Source organism: Tachysurus vachellii, chromosome 22 (assembly GCF_030014155.1).
Source record: "Tachysurus vachellii isolate PV-2020 chromosome 22, HZAU_Pvac_v1, whole genome shotgun sequence".
Taxonomy (NCBI): Eukaryota; Metazoa; Chordata; class Actinopteri; order Siluriformes; family Bagridae; genus Tachysurus; species Tachysurus vachellii.
The window spans coordinates 18,868,122-18,882,023 of record NC_083481.1 but is presented as its reverse complement, the minus strand read 5'-3'; the positions used below and the strand labels follow the sequence as shown (position 1 = coordinate 18,882,023).

At 40.4% G+C, this 13,902-nt stretch overlaps 2 protein-coding genes across 5 annotated transcripts; both read left to right on the top strand.

Moving 5' to 3' along the window:
• The first annotated feature begins 2,334 nt into the window (after positions 1-2,334).
• Positions 2,335-6,882, top strand: srsf3b (serine and arginine rich splicing factor 3b). 2 transcript variants are annotated; one of them, XM_060857862.1, is made up of 7 exons: positions 2,352-2,480; positions 2,574-2,644; positions 3,099-3,309; positions 4,046-4,180; positions 5,746-5,784; positions 6,116-6,202; positions 6,375-6,882. In XM_060857862.1, the coding sequence occupies exons 2-7, from the start codon at positions 2,617-2,619 to the stop codon at positions 6,400-6,402; spliced, it is 528 nt and encodes a 175-aa protein (XP_060713845.1). In that variant the 5' UTR covers positions 2,352-2,480; positions 2,574-2,616; the 3' UTR covers positions 6,403-6,882. The 2 variants fall into 2 exon arrangements, with proteins under 2 accessions (XP_060713846.1, XP_060713845.1); XM_060857863.1 differs by lacking the exon at positions 2,574-2,644 and having other exon boundaries at positions 2,335-2,480.
• A 3,517-nt stretch (positions 6,883-10,399) lies between these two features.
• On the top strand, positions 10,400-12,730 carry cdkn1a (cyclin dependent kinase inhibitor 1A). Of its 3 annotated transcripts, none has more exons than XM_060858140.1 (3): positions 10,400-10,576; positions 11,572-11,983; positions 12,163-12,730. In XM_060858140.1, exons 2-3 carry the CDS (start codon positions 11,578-11,580, stop codon positions 12,213-12,215), a joined length of 459 nt encoding a protein of 152 aa, XP_060714123.1. In that variant the 5' UTR covers positions 10,400-10,576; positions 11,572-11,577; the 3' UTR covers positions 12,216-12,730. The 3 variants fall into 3 exon arrangements, with proteins under 3 accessions (XP_060714123.1, XP_060714122.1, XP_060714124.1); XM_060858139.1 differs by lacking the exon at positions 10,400-10,576 and adding an exon at positions 10,622-11,206; XM_060858141.1 differs by lacking the exon at positions 10,400-10,576 and having other exon boundaries at positions 11,222-11,983.
• Positions 12,731-13,902: the final 1,172 nt, after the last annotated feature.

Sequence of the window (13,902 nt, the reverse complement as noted above, 5' to 3'; positions counted from 1 at the left end):
TTAAACATCTGCTCCTTCTGCTTAGTAATAATTACGATATCTCTGATGATCAACTCAGTTTGAGGATATTTAAATTATTTGTCTGGACTTCAGAAATAATATTTTTCAGGTCAAGAGTTTTGTGAGATTCAATGATAAAATATCCATAATAGTACTTAAGACTGTGAAACACAAGAACTTTTAAAGAATGAACATTTTAAAAAATAAGTCTTTGTGTTTTTTATTTATTATTATTTGTCACTGATAAAGCTCTAATAAGTGAATTCACTTTAGTCTGAAAAGTTTAAGGTGTGTGTGTGTGTGTGTGTGTGTGTGTGTGTTTTTGTGTGTGTGTGCCATTGTGTCACCTCATCAACATACTTGTGTCTTAGTGATGTTCCTCATCGGGGAACACAGAGAGGAGCTATGGAGTCTTTACCTTAGAGACATTAAACACTACTGGTTTCTGTCTGTCAGACATGCAGGTGTGTGTGTGTGTGTGTGTGTGTGTGTGTATGTGTGTATGTGTGTGTGTGTGTGTGGTCTTCATGCTCCTACACATTGAATTCCTGAGTGTTATAAATCAGCTCAGCTAGCAACCAGAAAACAACAAGAAAGAACGTAAAAGAAATCCACAGTTAATCAATTAGTCTCTCTCTCTCTCTCTCTCTCTCTCTCTCTCTCTCTCTCTCTGTCTCTCTCTCTCTCTCTCTCTCTCTCTCTCTCTTTCTCTGTCTCTCTCTCATTCTCTCTCTCTCTCCTCTTATCTTCTCTTCTTTTTTGATAAATGCACTGAACACTGAGGCTTAGAAAAGTCTTAGAAAAACAAATAATATAATCAATCAATAATCAATATAATGAATATCATATAATAATGTAATATATAGTAACACACACACACACACACACACACATATACATATATTACTATGTAATAATTCATTTGCATGTCCGTCATTGTGTATTAATCAGCAGTCAGTATGTTTTTGTTGGTGTGTACTGTGTTTTATCTACTCAGCCCTTTAGAGCAGAATCATGTGTCCTGTTGTTTAATGTACCATGATGAGTGACATCTGGAGAGATGTGAGGCATGAACATCTGGACAGAATCGTTCTGTTTCGTTACAGAGGTTAAGATGAGATAAAGGACGTGTTGGACATTAAATGAACAGGTAGTAGGTTTTTTTAACACAACTTATTTAACATTGTGTAGATAACATTGTGTAGGTAAAGTTGTGTAGGTAAAGTTGTGTATGTAACATTGTGTAGGTCACATTGTGTAGGTAAAGTTGTGTATGTAATATTATGTATGTAACATTGTGTAGGTAAAGTTTTGTATGTAACATTGTGTAGGTCACATTATGTATGTAACATTGTGTAGGTAAAGTTGTGTATGTAACATTGTGTAGGTAAAGTTGTGTATGTAACATTGCATAGGTAAAGTTGTGTATGTAACATTGCGTAGGTAACAGTGTGTAGGTAAAGTTGTGTATGTAACATTGTCTAGGTAACATTGTGTAGGTAAAGTTGTGTATGTAACATTGTGTAGGTAAAGTTGTGTATGTAACATTGTGTAGGTCACATTATGTATGTAACATTGTGTAGGTAAAGTTGTGTATGTAACATTGTGTAGGTAAAGTTGTGTATGTAACATTGTCTAGGTAACATTGTGTAGGTAAAGTTGTGTATGTAACATTGTGTAGGTAACATTGTGTAGGTAAAGTTGTGTAGGTCACATTGTGTATGTAATATTATATATGTAACATTGTGTAGGTAAAGTTGTGTAGGTCACATTGTGTATGTAATATTATATATGTAACATTGTGTAGGTAAAGTTGTGTATGTAACATTGTGTAGGTAAAGTTGTGTAGGAAAAGTTGTGTACACCTGATGTGCTCGGGGACTTTATTACACAGTAAGTTTGTATAGTTTTGGAGACTCTAACAGACCCAAACCCTCCTTGTGCCCCAGGGCATCATCACGACACCACGACAACCCTAATAGCACTGGGTTTTGTGCCATTTCATGTTCTACACGATTAATAATCATGCTGCATATACACACATACATACATGTGTGTACATTTGTAACATTGTGTAGGTAAAGTTGTGTAGGTCACATTGTGTAGGTAACGTTGTGTGGGTAAAGTTGTGTAGGTACATGTTGCATATACACACGCGTACACGTGTATAAACGTAATAAATCCGTCTCATCACATCAGGAACTTTACAGAGGAAAATAAAGCGTTTCTCTTGCGTTCATCAGTTGAAATCTTGAGAATCTTGAACCAATCAGAATCCACGACACGTCGACAGCCACGCCTCCTACGTGAGCACGTACGATAAAAGGTCTTAGCGCGTTCGTGTACGTGAGCACGCACGCCGCGTCAGAACGATAGGAGAAGGAAGGCATTTCACAGCAGCGCCATTTTGCTGTAGGAGAGTCGGAGCGCGCGCCGAGGGACAAATTAACGACGTTGAAATAGCTTCTAAATAACATACAGTAAGTTGTTCTCGTCGGAAATGTTTTAGCTGTATGACGTTTTATAGCGAGTTCCTCTTACTGTAGTGTTTGTTGGTTTTATGGTTTAATAAGTTCTATAATGGCTAAGTGCTAAATTAGCGACACCGCTAGCACGATGACTGAAGTAATAATGGCGTCAAGTGGTGAGTTATTGTTTTGTTACTGCACTTAAATGTCGATATATGTTTGTTTGTTGGAATTGAAAAGCATTTGTTTTGTAGAAGGTAAACGGTGTAAAATTAGTTTAAAAGGTCATAAAGCAGTGCGGGTGAGTTGGTGCGCCATTTTGTGTCGCTAACAAAGGCGTGGATTCGCCTCAGCTTTGTATCTGTGTTCAGTGTTCAGTGCTCAGTGCTCAGTGTTCAGTATTCAGTGCTCAGTAAACCGTACTGAATTATACACTGTGTGGTTTCATATTACACCAAATTACCTTTTTGAACAATACTTTAGTTTAAAGGGTTAATGGACCGGTTTGTTAGATAAATGTGTAGATTTCACACAGACAGGTGAGTTAGTGTGTAGTTTAGTAAGTAATTAATGGGTAGGATGTTAATTTTGTACATTAAATCGGGTCTATTTTATTCTACATTTTTACAGATCCCATCATGCATCGCGACTGCCCACTGGACTGTAAGGTGTATGTAGGGAATCTCGGGAATAATGGGAATAAATCTGAGCTGGAACGAGCCTTCGGTTATTATGGGCCCCTGAGGAGTGTCTGGGTGGCCAGGAACCCTCCTGGCTTTGCCTTTGTGGAGTTTGAGGACCCGAGGGATGCCACCGACGCTGTGAGGGAGCTGGACGGCAGGTAAAAGCACGTTCCTGACACAAACAGGAGCTTCCATACTGGTCCAGTTACTTGGTCTTCATCCTATTGTTACCCAACAGCTACCCAGTTTGCATGTGGTTAAGGTGTTGAGCTAACAATCGGAAGGTAGTGAGTTCGATTCCTACGTCCACCAAGCTGCCACTGAGGGGCCCCTGAGCAAGGCCCTTAACCCTCAATTGCTCAGGTTGTATAAAAATGAGATAAAATATAAGTTGTTGTGTGTAATGTAAATACATTTAAACTTGCACAAGCTTGTTTTAGGTAATTATTCTTACTCCTATTGTTGCGGTCTGTTTCTGATGTCCTCTGAAGTGTATTTCAGTGTCTTTCTTTAGATGCAAGTCGTCCTAAATTTCTTATACATGTCTCACTAAAGAGACGGGTTTCTGTGTCCCACATTGCTGGAAGAATAGGGGGAATGTTTTCTCTGTCTTGATGTAAATTAGCCAGCCAAGGTTCTGTGGCTGACTCATAAGGTGTGATTTTATGATCAATAAGAGGATTAAAGCAGCTTTCTGGGGTGGTTGAGTCTCAGGGTAGGGGGCAAAAGGTCTGAGGTTTTGTTAATGTAAGCGGTATTGTCCTCAAATCCATGAGACATTTTGTCCTGTATTCAAACACGTCTGAGGTGGAAGTGTTTAACTTTGCCAAGTTAGCTGAACTGTGTTCATACACCGTACAGGATATTGACCACATGTACGTGATGTCATTTCAGGACTCTCTGTGGTTGCCGTGTCAGAGTTGAGCTGTCCAATGGAGAGAAGCGATCCCGTAACAGAGGGCCCCCACCTTCCTGGAGCCGACGCCCACGTGACGATTACCGCCGCCGAAGCCCGCCTCCCAGGCGCAGGTAGCCCTGCCCTCCACTCATGTGTTAATTGTGTTAACATGATCAAATGTGGCTAATGGGTCTTTTTTTTCCCCCCACCAATTCCCCCCTCAATATAAGGCCTGAGCTGTTAAAGCCCCTGCTGTCTGAGAACTTCCTGGTCTTTCTGCACTTTAAAGCAGTTTAGTTCACCTGGGACTGTGGCTCAGATTCATGTCAGTTTTTCATCTTCACTTGCCATTTGGTTGCTCATTATTAAACTCCAGGGTATTAGATTAGCTAGCATGGACACAGATCAGTGTTAATGAAATGCCTGAGGCTGGGTTTGTTTAGATTTAATGCTCTTTGAGTAACAGCACCTCTAAATTTATAATGCATTCACTTTTCTTTTGTTTTTTTAAGCAGACTTTTTTTTTTTTTCTTTTCTTTTTTTTTTTTTTTAGTTTAAAGCCGTGGGTGCTTAAAATTTCTCTCCTTTAGGTTTAGTAATGCTTGAAATGCCAATCTTTTGTTTTATTTAATAAAGGATTTATTTTCTTTATCATCTCTATATTAATAAAAATGAACCCCCGTTGCAGAGTCCACCACCATGCCTCCTTCTCAGCAACCTCTGAGTCAGTCAACTAAACCCTCTTTCAGCATCATGTGACCAGCGTGCCCCAGTCACCTGGCTCGGTTTCGTGTCATATGACCTCAGGCACGGGCCCAATCGTCAGGTCGCAACCAGCCCATTGGCTCCTGAGCATGCAGCTCTCAGCTCCTCCTACTCCTCTTCCTCCTCTTCCTCCAACCTTAACACCCAATCAGCAGCGGCCCACCTCACATTCCTGACCAATCAGCGTGTTTTACGTTCCCAAAAGTCTACACTGCAAAGCAGCAGCAACAATTAAAGCAGGAAAAATCTGCAGCCACTTTCACGGCCGCCAGTCTGCCTCCCCTTCGCCATTTCTAGCTTGTTGAAAACCAAAAGACTAGTAAGTTTTTCCTGCTTCATACAGTTTGATGCTGAATACAGTTGTAAAGAATGAAGAGAAATTCAGGTTTCCTCTTTTTCCTTTTTAAAAGGCTCCTTTTTCTTTGGTTTCCAATAAAAGGGTTGGCATGACGTGTAGTTTAAAGGGAGACGGCTCTTCTATTAAACCTGTGTTGATGTTGAGCTTTCTCCATTTAAACTCCCTAAAATAAGTGTAAGTTTCTTGTTTGAGCATCGGGGTCCTGTGCTCTATGCCTTCTCACAATGCATTATGGTCCATCATTTTTATTTATTTATTTATTTTTCTCTTCCTTTGCTGGATAACAGGATTTCTCATTTGTTCAGCTGTTATTGTGTTAATAGCATTTTATTAGCTGGTTAGTCCATTTTAAACCATTCAACATCTCATTGGGTTTATGTGTAGATGCAGATTAATTTCACTCACACAGCTGTTTAAATTACTTTAAGTGTTTGATCCTGTTTGCACCTGCCAGAATTTCTGCTCCAGGCAGGTGTTTGAAGGTGAGTTAACAGGATGAGGGCTGTATGGCTGATTCTCTACTGCCCCCTGAGTCTCACTCTCTCTGCTTGTTGCCCCTTCTGTCCTCCTCAGATCCCCCCGCAGGAGGAGCTTCAGCCGTAGCCGCAGCAGGTAATGGTTCTTTCTGTATTGGGCAGCAAATTAGGGGTTAACGTTATGTATGTGGTTTATAATTGGGGTGTTTACACACTGTGTTTAAAACACAAACCCCTGGTGTGTATGACCAGTGTAGTGATGTGCTGTAGAACTGCCACATGTTCTTTATCCATGAACAAGAAGAGAAAATAAATGCTCTATAAGAACGAATGTTTTAGATTTTATAGAAGTCTCTATCTAGTGTTTGTATACAAACGAATCCTCTCTTTCAGATTCATTTAATAGATGTGAAGGTTCTCGTAGGTGTCGTGTCTGAAGAGTGTGTGTGTGTGTGTGTGTTGTGTAGATCTCTTTCTCGTGATCGCAGAAGGGAGAGATCTCTGTCTCGTGACAGGAACCATAAGCCATCTCGCTCGTTCTCCAGATCCAGAAGGTAAACTTGTTGGTTGCTTATACACTTGTTCGTGTTCATTAGAGGTTACATGAGCGGTTTAAGGCGAGCAGTCGTTGTCTTTGCACAAAGAAATTTAGAAACTGTAGTTAAAAATAATGACACTGGAGTAATTATCATGGTTGAAGTTGTTGACCCTGATCTCTTCTTACAGTCGCTCTCGGTCGAATGACAGGAAGTGAGACAGAGCTGTTCCTTGACAATGGATTCCTCGTGTAATCGTCTTTTAAACTCCAGCGCTATGGACTCTGATTTGGACCCCCTGCTTTGTTAGCCTCTGTTTTCTTTATTTTATAAACAGATCAGATGTTTTAGAGCGGTTATGTTTCTCATCTGTGTGTGTGTGTGTGTGTGGTGTTTGAGTGTGCGTATGTGTCCGAGAGAGAGCGAACTTCATTTTTCAGCTGTCACCATTCCATCGCCGATTAATTTTTAAAGTTTTTTTTGCTTTGTTTTTTCCCCCTTTCTTCTTGGTCATGCATGGTCATGTGACTGTAACAGTTCCTCCTACATCTTGTGTGGGAGGCAGGAAGTGAGTTTTTTGTTTTTTATGGCGTTGGTAATCCTCTCTGTGAATTCATTGAGAGTTTGAGATGGGAAACTGTACGGCACTATGAATGGGTTTCTCCCTTTTTTTTTTTTTTTTTTTTTTTTTTTTTTTTTTTTTCCTCTCCTCTCTAGTGTTTGTACTGTTTGTAATGTTCATCTGAAATAAAAACAAAAAAAGACAGACTGGTTTTGGTGACTTTTTTTTTCCCCAAGTTACTCTGCTCAAACAAGCTCTGGCCTCTGGTCTTCCTCCTGTTCATCACTAAAGGAGGAGCTTCTTGTCCTGTTATTGGGTCTCAGCCTGATGTCTGATCATGTACCTACTGGCAGACACTGGACCTTGTGTATGGACGTTGTGGAGGACTCGGCCTCCCTCTGCAGCCTGATTGGGTTGTAGGTACTTCTGACCAGGACGTGAACAAAACTAGAGACAAATCAGGAGCAATAAGAAATCAGCTGTCTGTGGCCTCTTTGCCCCCCCAGTTCACCTGTTACTGTAATTTGCACCAATGCAGGTAAGTGATCCACAATCATTTGTTACTTCCTGATCAGACAGACTGACATGTGCAGTTATGCTGTGATTATTAAGTGTATTTGTCAGATGCACTGATGTGAATGTACAGATAGATAATAGTAATAAAGGACGGTTAGAAAAGACGTTTTAAATAATAATCCTAAAGTAATGAGCACGGAGTTTTGGCCTGTGAGGAACAGAGGGTGATTTGGGACACGTCCACATTCAGTTGTTTGTGCTATGACTACTTTGACCAGCCGAGGGCGCTCTTACACACGGCCTAACTGCTGTGGCCTCATCAATCACCTCAGTTAAAATCACTACAATCACTTTTCCTCCCACTGACACGTTGGGACGTTTTTGGAAGCTGTATAAGTTTATTGTTTATAGGTTAATGACGCTTTTCTGACACAGCGACAGACAGACAGCACGAATGTTCTCTCTCTTAACTGAAGCCCCGCCCACCCCCTCGTGCCAACCAATCAGGCACGAGCTACACGTGAACCTGTCCGTTCCATTTCGCGCGTTTTTTACTGTCTGTAGCAGGACGTTACTCAGCAGGACGTGACGTAAGAGACCGATGACGCAGAGCTCGCGCTTGAATGCTTTCAGGGTTTTTCCAGCGCCAGTCGTACATTCAGTGACGTCATTCAGTGATTACTCTTTATATTCAGTGCATAGTGTTTAGTGTTGAGTATATAGTGTTCAGTGCATAGTGTTTAGTGTTGAGTATATAGTGTTCAGTGCATAGTGTTTAGTGTATATTTATGTAGTGAGACACAGATGGAGATGTACATGACATTAGACACCACATTCTTGCCAACACACGACACAGTTCCAGGTAACTCAAGTCTTGTGTTTCAGTTACACCTCATAATGAACACGTCACTTAAACACTACTGATTAACTCATATACAGTCATTAACTAACACACTGCTGGTGTAACCAGTGCTACATAAAGTAATAAACACTAGTGTAAGAGAGGGAAAGGAAACACTGGGAGAATAAATCCAGGGGAAAATAGAGCGCATGCGCCATGGGGCTCAGGCAGAGTCGAAAACACCAGAGATGGGGGACTCGAGTCATGTGACTTGACTCGAGTCAGACTTAAGTCGCACAGTTGAGACTTGAGACTTGCTTGACAAATATTAAAAAAAGACTCGACTTGACATTCATGACTTGAGACTTGACTCTGACTTGAGTTAAATGACTCGAAATAACTTGTTTTTTTGTTTTTGTTTTTAAATCTGTTTTTAAACGCACACAAGATCGTAATCTAACCACGTGACACAGCAGACAAGCAGAGGGAGCGCGCGCACTAACTAATAAACCTTAACAGTCGTGATGAAACATGGAGCTACACCAAAAATAATTAAGTTATTATAATACCGGGAGTTTGTGTAAGATGAGAAGAGAAGAACAGCAGAATGCGACCACATCACTCTATTCTATTAAATTTATTTTTTTGCAATGCAATGTAGTGTAAATGTTTGGTCACTTTATGTGGAAATGTCAGCTGTTATACAATAACACTTATAATTGGTCTTTAGTGTTAGGGTTTGTGTGTAAAGTGTATGGATCGTTTATGGGGATGTACATATATATATATATATAACAAATATAAATATAAAAATAAAAAACTTCAGAGTTGCAAGCAGAGCCATATTCTTGTCTCGCATGCACACGCACACACTCACACACACACACACACACACACACACACACACACACACACACACATTCAATTTAAAGGGATAGTTCACCCAAAAATAAAATAAAATATTTTATAATTTTCTCACCCTCATGATGTTACAAACCTGTATAAATGTCTTTGTTCTGATGAACACACATGTAGATATTTTATGGACTGTTTGTAACCAAACCCTTCATGAGCCCCATTCACTTCCATAGTATTCTTTTTCCCCACTATAGAAGTGAACGGGGCTCATAAATGGTTTGGTTATAAACAGTCCTCAAAATATCTACATGTGTGTTCATCAGAACAAAGACATTTATACAGGTTTGTAACATCATGAGGGTGAGAAAAAGATAACAGAATTTTAATTTTTAGGTGAACTGTCTCTTTAATAAATAAATTACACTCACTTCAATCATCTCTCTCTCTCTCTCTCTCTCTCTCTCTCTCTCTCTCTCTCTCTCTCTCTCTCTCCCCAATAGTTAATTCACTTCAAGGTTTGTGGGATTCAATAATTTATGTTTTTTGGTTGACGTGATTGATTGTTGTTGTTATTCTGTTAAAAAGGAAGGATCTAATGTAAGGATGTGTTTCATGTCCCATTAAAAGCGAATACTTGTTCAAAAATGTCATTTGGTTGCAAAGTAACCATTGTACTTTTTTATATCTACTTTTCCATGGTCTTCTGTCATGTTTGAGGCATATTGAAACTTTTCATGCTTTTATTTTGGCCTTATTTCAGTTACATTTACATCTTAGGCTTTGTAGTTTTGATTTTTATTCATTTTTAGATTTTTATTGTATTTACAACTCACCTGTATGTGGTGACCTTTTAAAAATAAATGCATATAATCATTTGGTGCAAATAAAACTCTCATAGTCCATAAATAGTGTAGATTTAAGTTTGTTTAATACATTTAGTTAAATCATCAAACATCTGTATGACTTGTCAGTGACTCGCTTGACTCAAGCTACGACTTGACTTGACTTGCTTGACATAAAGCAGTGACTTGACTTGACTTGACTTGACTCTCACAAAAAATGACTCGGACTTGCTTGAGACTTGAAGGTTAAGACTTGAGACTTACTTGTGACTTGCACATGTGTGACTTACTCCCACCTCTGGAAAACACAGCTGGAATTTCCTGCACCCGGTGACGGAGACGAGATCATGTGCTTGTGTGTGTTTACCAGTATCAATGCACATGTTGTGCCTCGTCAGACTCCGCCCATGTGTCCGGTCTGGGGTCAGGAGGAGATGAGTTTCAGTACTGATGCTTCATCTGACCACATGTCCATCTCCTCCTTCACATGTTTAGAAACGCCAGCAGTCACAGGTCAACGTACTGAACACTGATAACACCACCCACTTTATTAGGTCACTGAACCCCGATAACACCACCCACCGTTTATTATCTGTTGAGGGACACCAGCGTTTTATTAAATGTAGTAATGAAGTGAAGAAAAGCTCCTCAGATGATGGTGAAGGATTCTGGTGTTTATTAAGAGCCTTAATAAGGACCGTCACCATGGAGACCGATGACGTAACGACACTTAGAACTTCATTATTACGGCGCATTAATCAGCACTGTTTGGGGTAACAGTTATTACACACACACACACACACACACACACACACACACACACACACACACACACTTGATGAAAGTGATCTGGATGTTTTAATGTTTTGTGTTACTGTTTTTTGGGGATTTTACACACAGCAGGTGGTAAATTCACTGAAATCAAAGTAATCATGATTTCCTCATTTTTATATGCTCAGTTTCACTGCTTGTTATAATGATTCATGTAATATTTATCACTTAAAACAACATTAAAACTCTTACAAAGATTCAAATGTAACCTGATTATTTACTGAAAGTCTTTAAGATTATTTGTTGTGTTCTGAATTCAGATTCAGTAAAAGACAGGGATTCATCAGTGTTGGTTGTCATTTTTGAAATTAGAGTAGGTTTGTGAATAGTGTGTGTGTGTGTGTGTGTGTGCGTGTGTGTGTGGCGCCCCCTACTGTCTGTTCTTCCTTAGTGCTTTGTAGAGAACATGCCTGTACTTGTTAGAACTATATTTGCCCAGACATGTAACCTAATGAGTCACACACTTTAAAACCCTGAGCTGTGTGTGTGTGTGTGTGTGTGTGTGTGTGTGTGTGTGTGTGTGTTCAGTCACATGCACCAACACCTTCAGTCTGATTTCCACTGAGCTGATGGTGAGATGTCTGAACCTGTCTGTTAGAGTTCTATGTTCATTGACTATATGATGTATTGTTATAAATGCTTTATTTTAGACTTATATGTTGTTCATGTTGTAGTGATGAGGGATCATGTGTAGAATTACAACCAGGTCATTGTGTGATTTGTTTAATGCTTTAACACTGATGTTAACTGATGGAAGCTTCACATGTTGTGTGTGTGTGTGTGTGTGTGTGTGAGAGACTTAATTGACTTGTTGAAATTTAAGATGTTTTTTTTCAGGCATTTTATTTAGTTGAATATTTTCTGCATTTTTTCTCCTCATAATCTTCTCCTTCACTGTGAATTAGATTAATCTGTGAGCTCTGTCTCTCTCTCTCAGTTATTGATGATGTCATCCAAGGTGCCTGGACATGTGTTGAGGTCAGTGTGTAGTGTTAGTGTTGGTGGTGTTGGTTCTACTCGGAGGTGTTTGTTTGGTGCCGTGGATCATGAGGAGCTGCGGAGTGACTACACACTACTGATGAGAGCAGAGCTGGAAGAATCTTCACGCCGCTGGAACTTCAACTTCACCTCCGACAAACCATGGGTGGGTGGAGACTTTGAGTGGGTGGGGGTTCCTGAGGCTCAGGTTCCTTTTATATACCATGAATGCACAGTAGGGGCAAAGTGTGGACCAAAGGGGGTGGAGCCACAGTCTGATGTTAAGGACGAGGACATGAATAAAACACCTGAGCAAAATAAACACAGTGCAGAGAAACACACACTGAAGAGGAAACAGACCAATATCACAGGTACAAGTGTGTGTGTGTGTGTGTGTGTGTGTGTGTGTGTGTGCGCGCACTGTTGAGCTTTTTTTGTTAACTCCTTTTGATAAGTGTTTAATTTTGTAGAAATCAGAAAAATGGCTTTTGTTTATTTTGTGAGTGATTTAGAACTCTGTTAAATCTTAATCCTCTCTCTGTTATCTCAGATTTCTATCAGGCTAAAAGAAGAGTCGTAACCACCAGGAAGTCAGGCCAGTGACCTGAGGACACACACGGACACACACACACACACACACACACACACACACACACACACACACACACACTACAACTCAGGGCTGTTTGAAGAGCTTCTGGACAGAACACTAACATTTCTCATTTAATAATTATTTTATTTTCTAGGTTTTAAACACTTGTGCAGTTCCTGTTAACCTGTTAAAGATTAAAACACCGCTTTTGCCACACACACACAGCACATTTACGTTTATTTCAAAGGAAAATGGAATCTGCACTAAACTTATAGCTGCTATAATTATTTATAGCAATTTATCTACAATGTTTATAACTGTAGGTCATATACATGGTTTTAAGTGTTAATGTTGTTGGAGTATTAAATACTTGTGATATAAACAGTGTGTGTGTGTGTGTGTGTGTGTGTGTGTGTGTGTGTGTGTGTGTGTGCAGATTCAGAGAATTGACTATTTATTTATTACATGATGTGCATTATACGTGTGTTTATATATTGGAATAAATAAATTTGTAGGATAAAAACAATGTTTTTGTGTGTGTGTGTTTTCATTTTTCTTAATTACAACAATAAGAGTAACATTATGTTCATGTGAATATTATCAAGTATGTGAACTCAATTTCTATAAATTATTGTCCACATTCCTGACAATATCAGGTACAGATGACAGAATAATCTGAGGTTTGTGAGATGTGTGAGGTAAGATGTGGTCTGTGAGGTGTGTGAAGTGTGTGAGGTGAGGATGTGTGAGGTGTGTGAGATGTGTGAGGTGAGATGTGTGAGGTGTGTGAGATGAGGTGTGTGAGATGTGTGAGGTGTGTGAGGTGTGTGAGGTGTGTGAGATGAGATGTGTGAGGTGTGTGAGGTGTGTGTGAGGTGAGATGTGGGAGGTGTGGGAGGTGTGTGAGATGAGATGTGTGAGGTGTGTGAGATGAGATGTGTGAGGTGTGTGAGATGAGATGTGTGAGGTGTGTGAGGTGTGTGAGATGTGTGAGGTGAGATGTGTGAGGTGTGAGATGTGTGAGGTGTGTGAGATGAGGTGTGTGAGATGTGTGAGGTGTGTGAGGTGTGTGAGGTGTGTGAGATGAGATGTGTGAGGTGTGTGAGGTGTGTGTGAGGTGTGTGTGAGGTGGGAGGTGTGGGAGGTGTGTGAGATGAGATGTGTGAGGTGTGTGAGATGAGATGTGTGAGGTGTGTGAGATGAGATGTGTGAGGTGTGTGAGGTGTGTGAGATGAGATGTGTGAGATGTGTGAGGTGTGTGAGATGAGATGTGTGAGATGTGTGAGGTGTGTGAGGTGTGTGAGGTGTGTGAGATGAGATGTGTGAGGTGTGTGAGGTGTGTGAGATGTGTGAGGTGTGTGAGGTGTGTGAGATGAGATGTGTGAGGTGTGTGAGATGTGTGAGGTGTGTGTGAGGTGAGAGGTGTGAGGTGTGTGAGGTGTGTGAGATGAGATGTGTGAGGATGTGTGAGGTGTGTGAGGTGTGTGAGATGAGATGTGTGAGGTGTGTGAGGTGTGTGAGGTGTGTGAGATGAGATGTGTGAGGTGTGTGAGGTGTGTGAGATGAGATGTGTGAGGTGTGTGAGGTGTGTGAGGTGTGTGAGATGAGATGTGTGAGGTGTGTGAGATGTGTGAGGTGTGTGAGGTGTGTGAGATGAGATGTGTGAGGTGTGTGAGGTGTGTGAGATGAGATGTGTGA

Excerpts from the sequence above, each read along its gene's own strand:
- srsf3b (XM_060857862.1), top strand. The coding sequence starts at position 2,617 with ATGACTGAAGTAATAATGGCGTCAAGTG. Across the intron at positions 2,645-3,098 it reads AGTAATAATGGCGTCAAGTG|ATCCCATCATGCATCGCGAC; the intron begins GTGAGTTATTGT and ends ACATTTTTACAG. Across the intron at positions 6,203-6,374 it reads TCGTTCTCCAGATCCAGAAG|TCGCTCTCGGTCGAATGACA; the intron begins GTAAACTTGTTG and ends CTCTTCTTACAG.
- cdkn1a (XM_060858139.1), top strand. Across the intron at positions 11,984-12,162 it reads GAAACAGACCAATATCACAG|ATTTCTATCAGGCTAAAAGA; the intron begins GTACAAGTGTGT and ends CTGTTATCTCAG.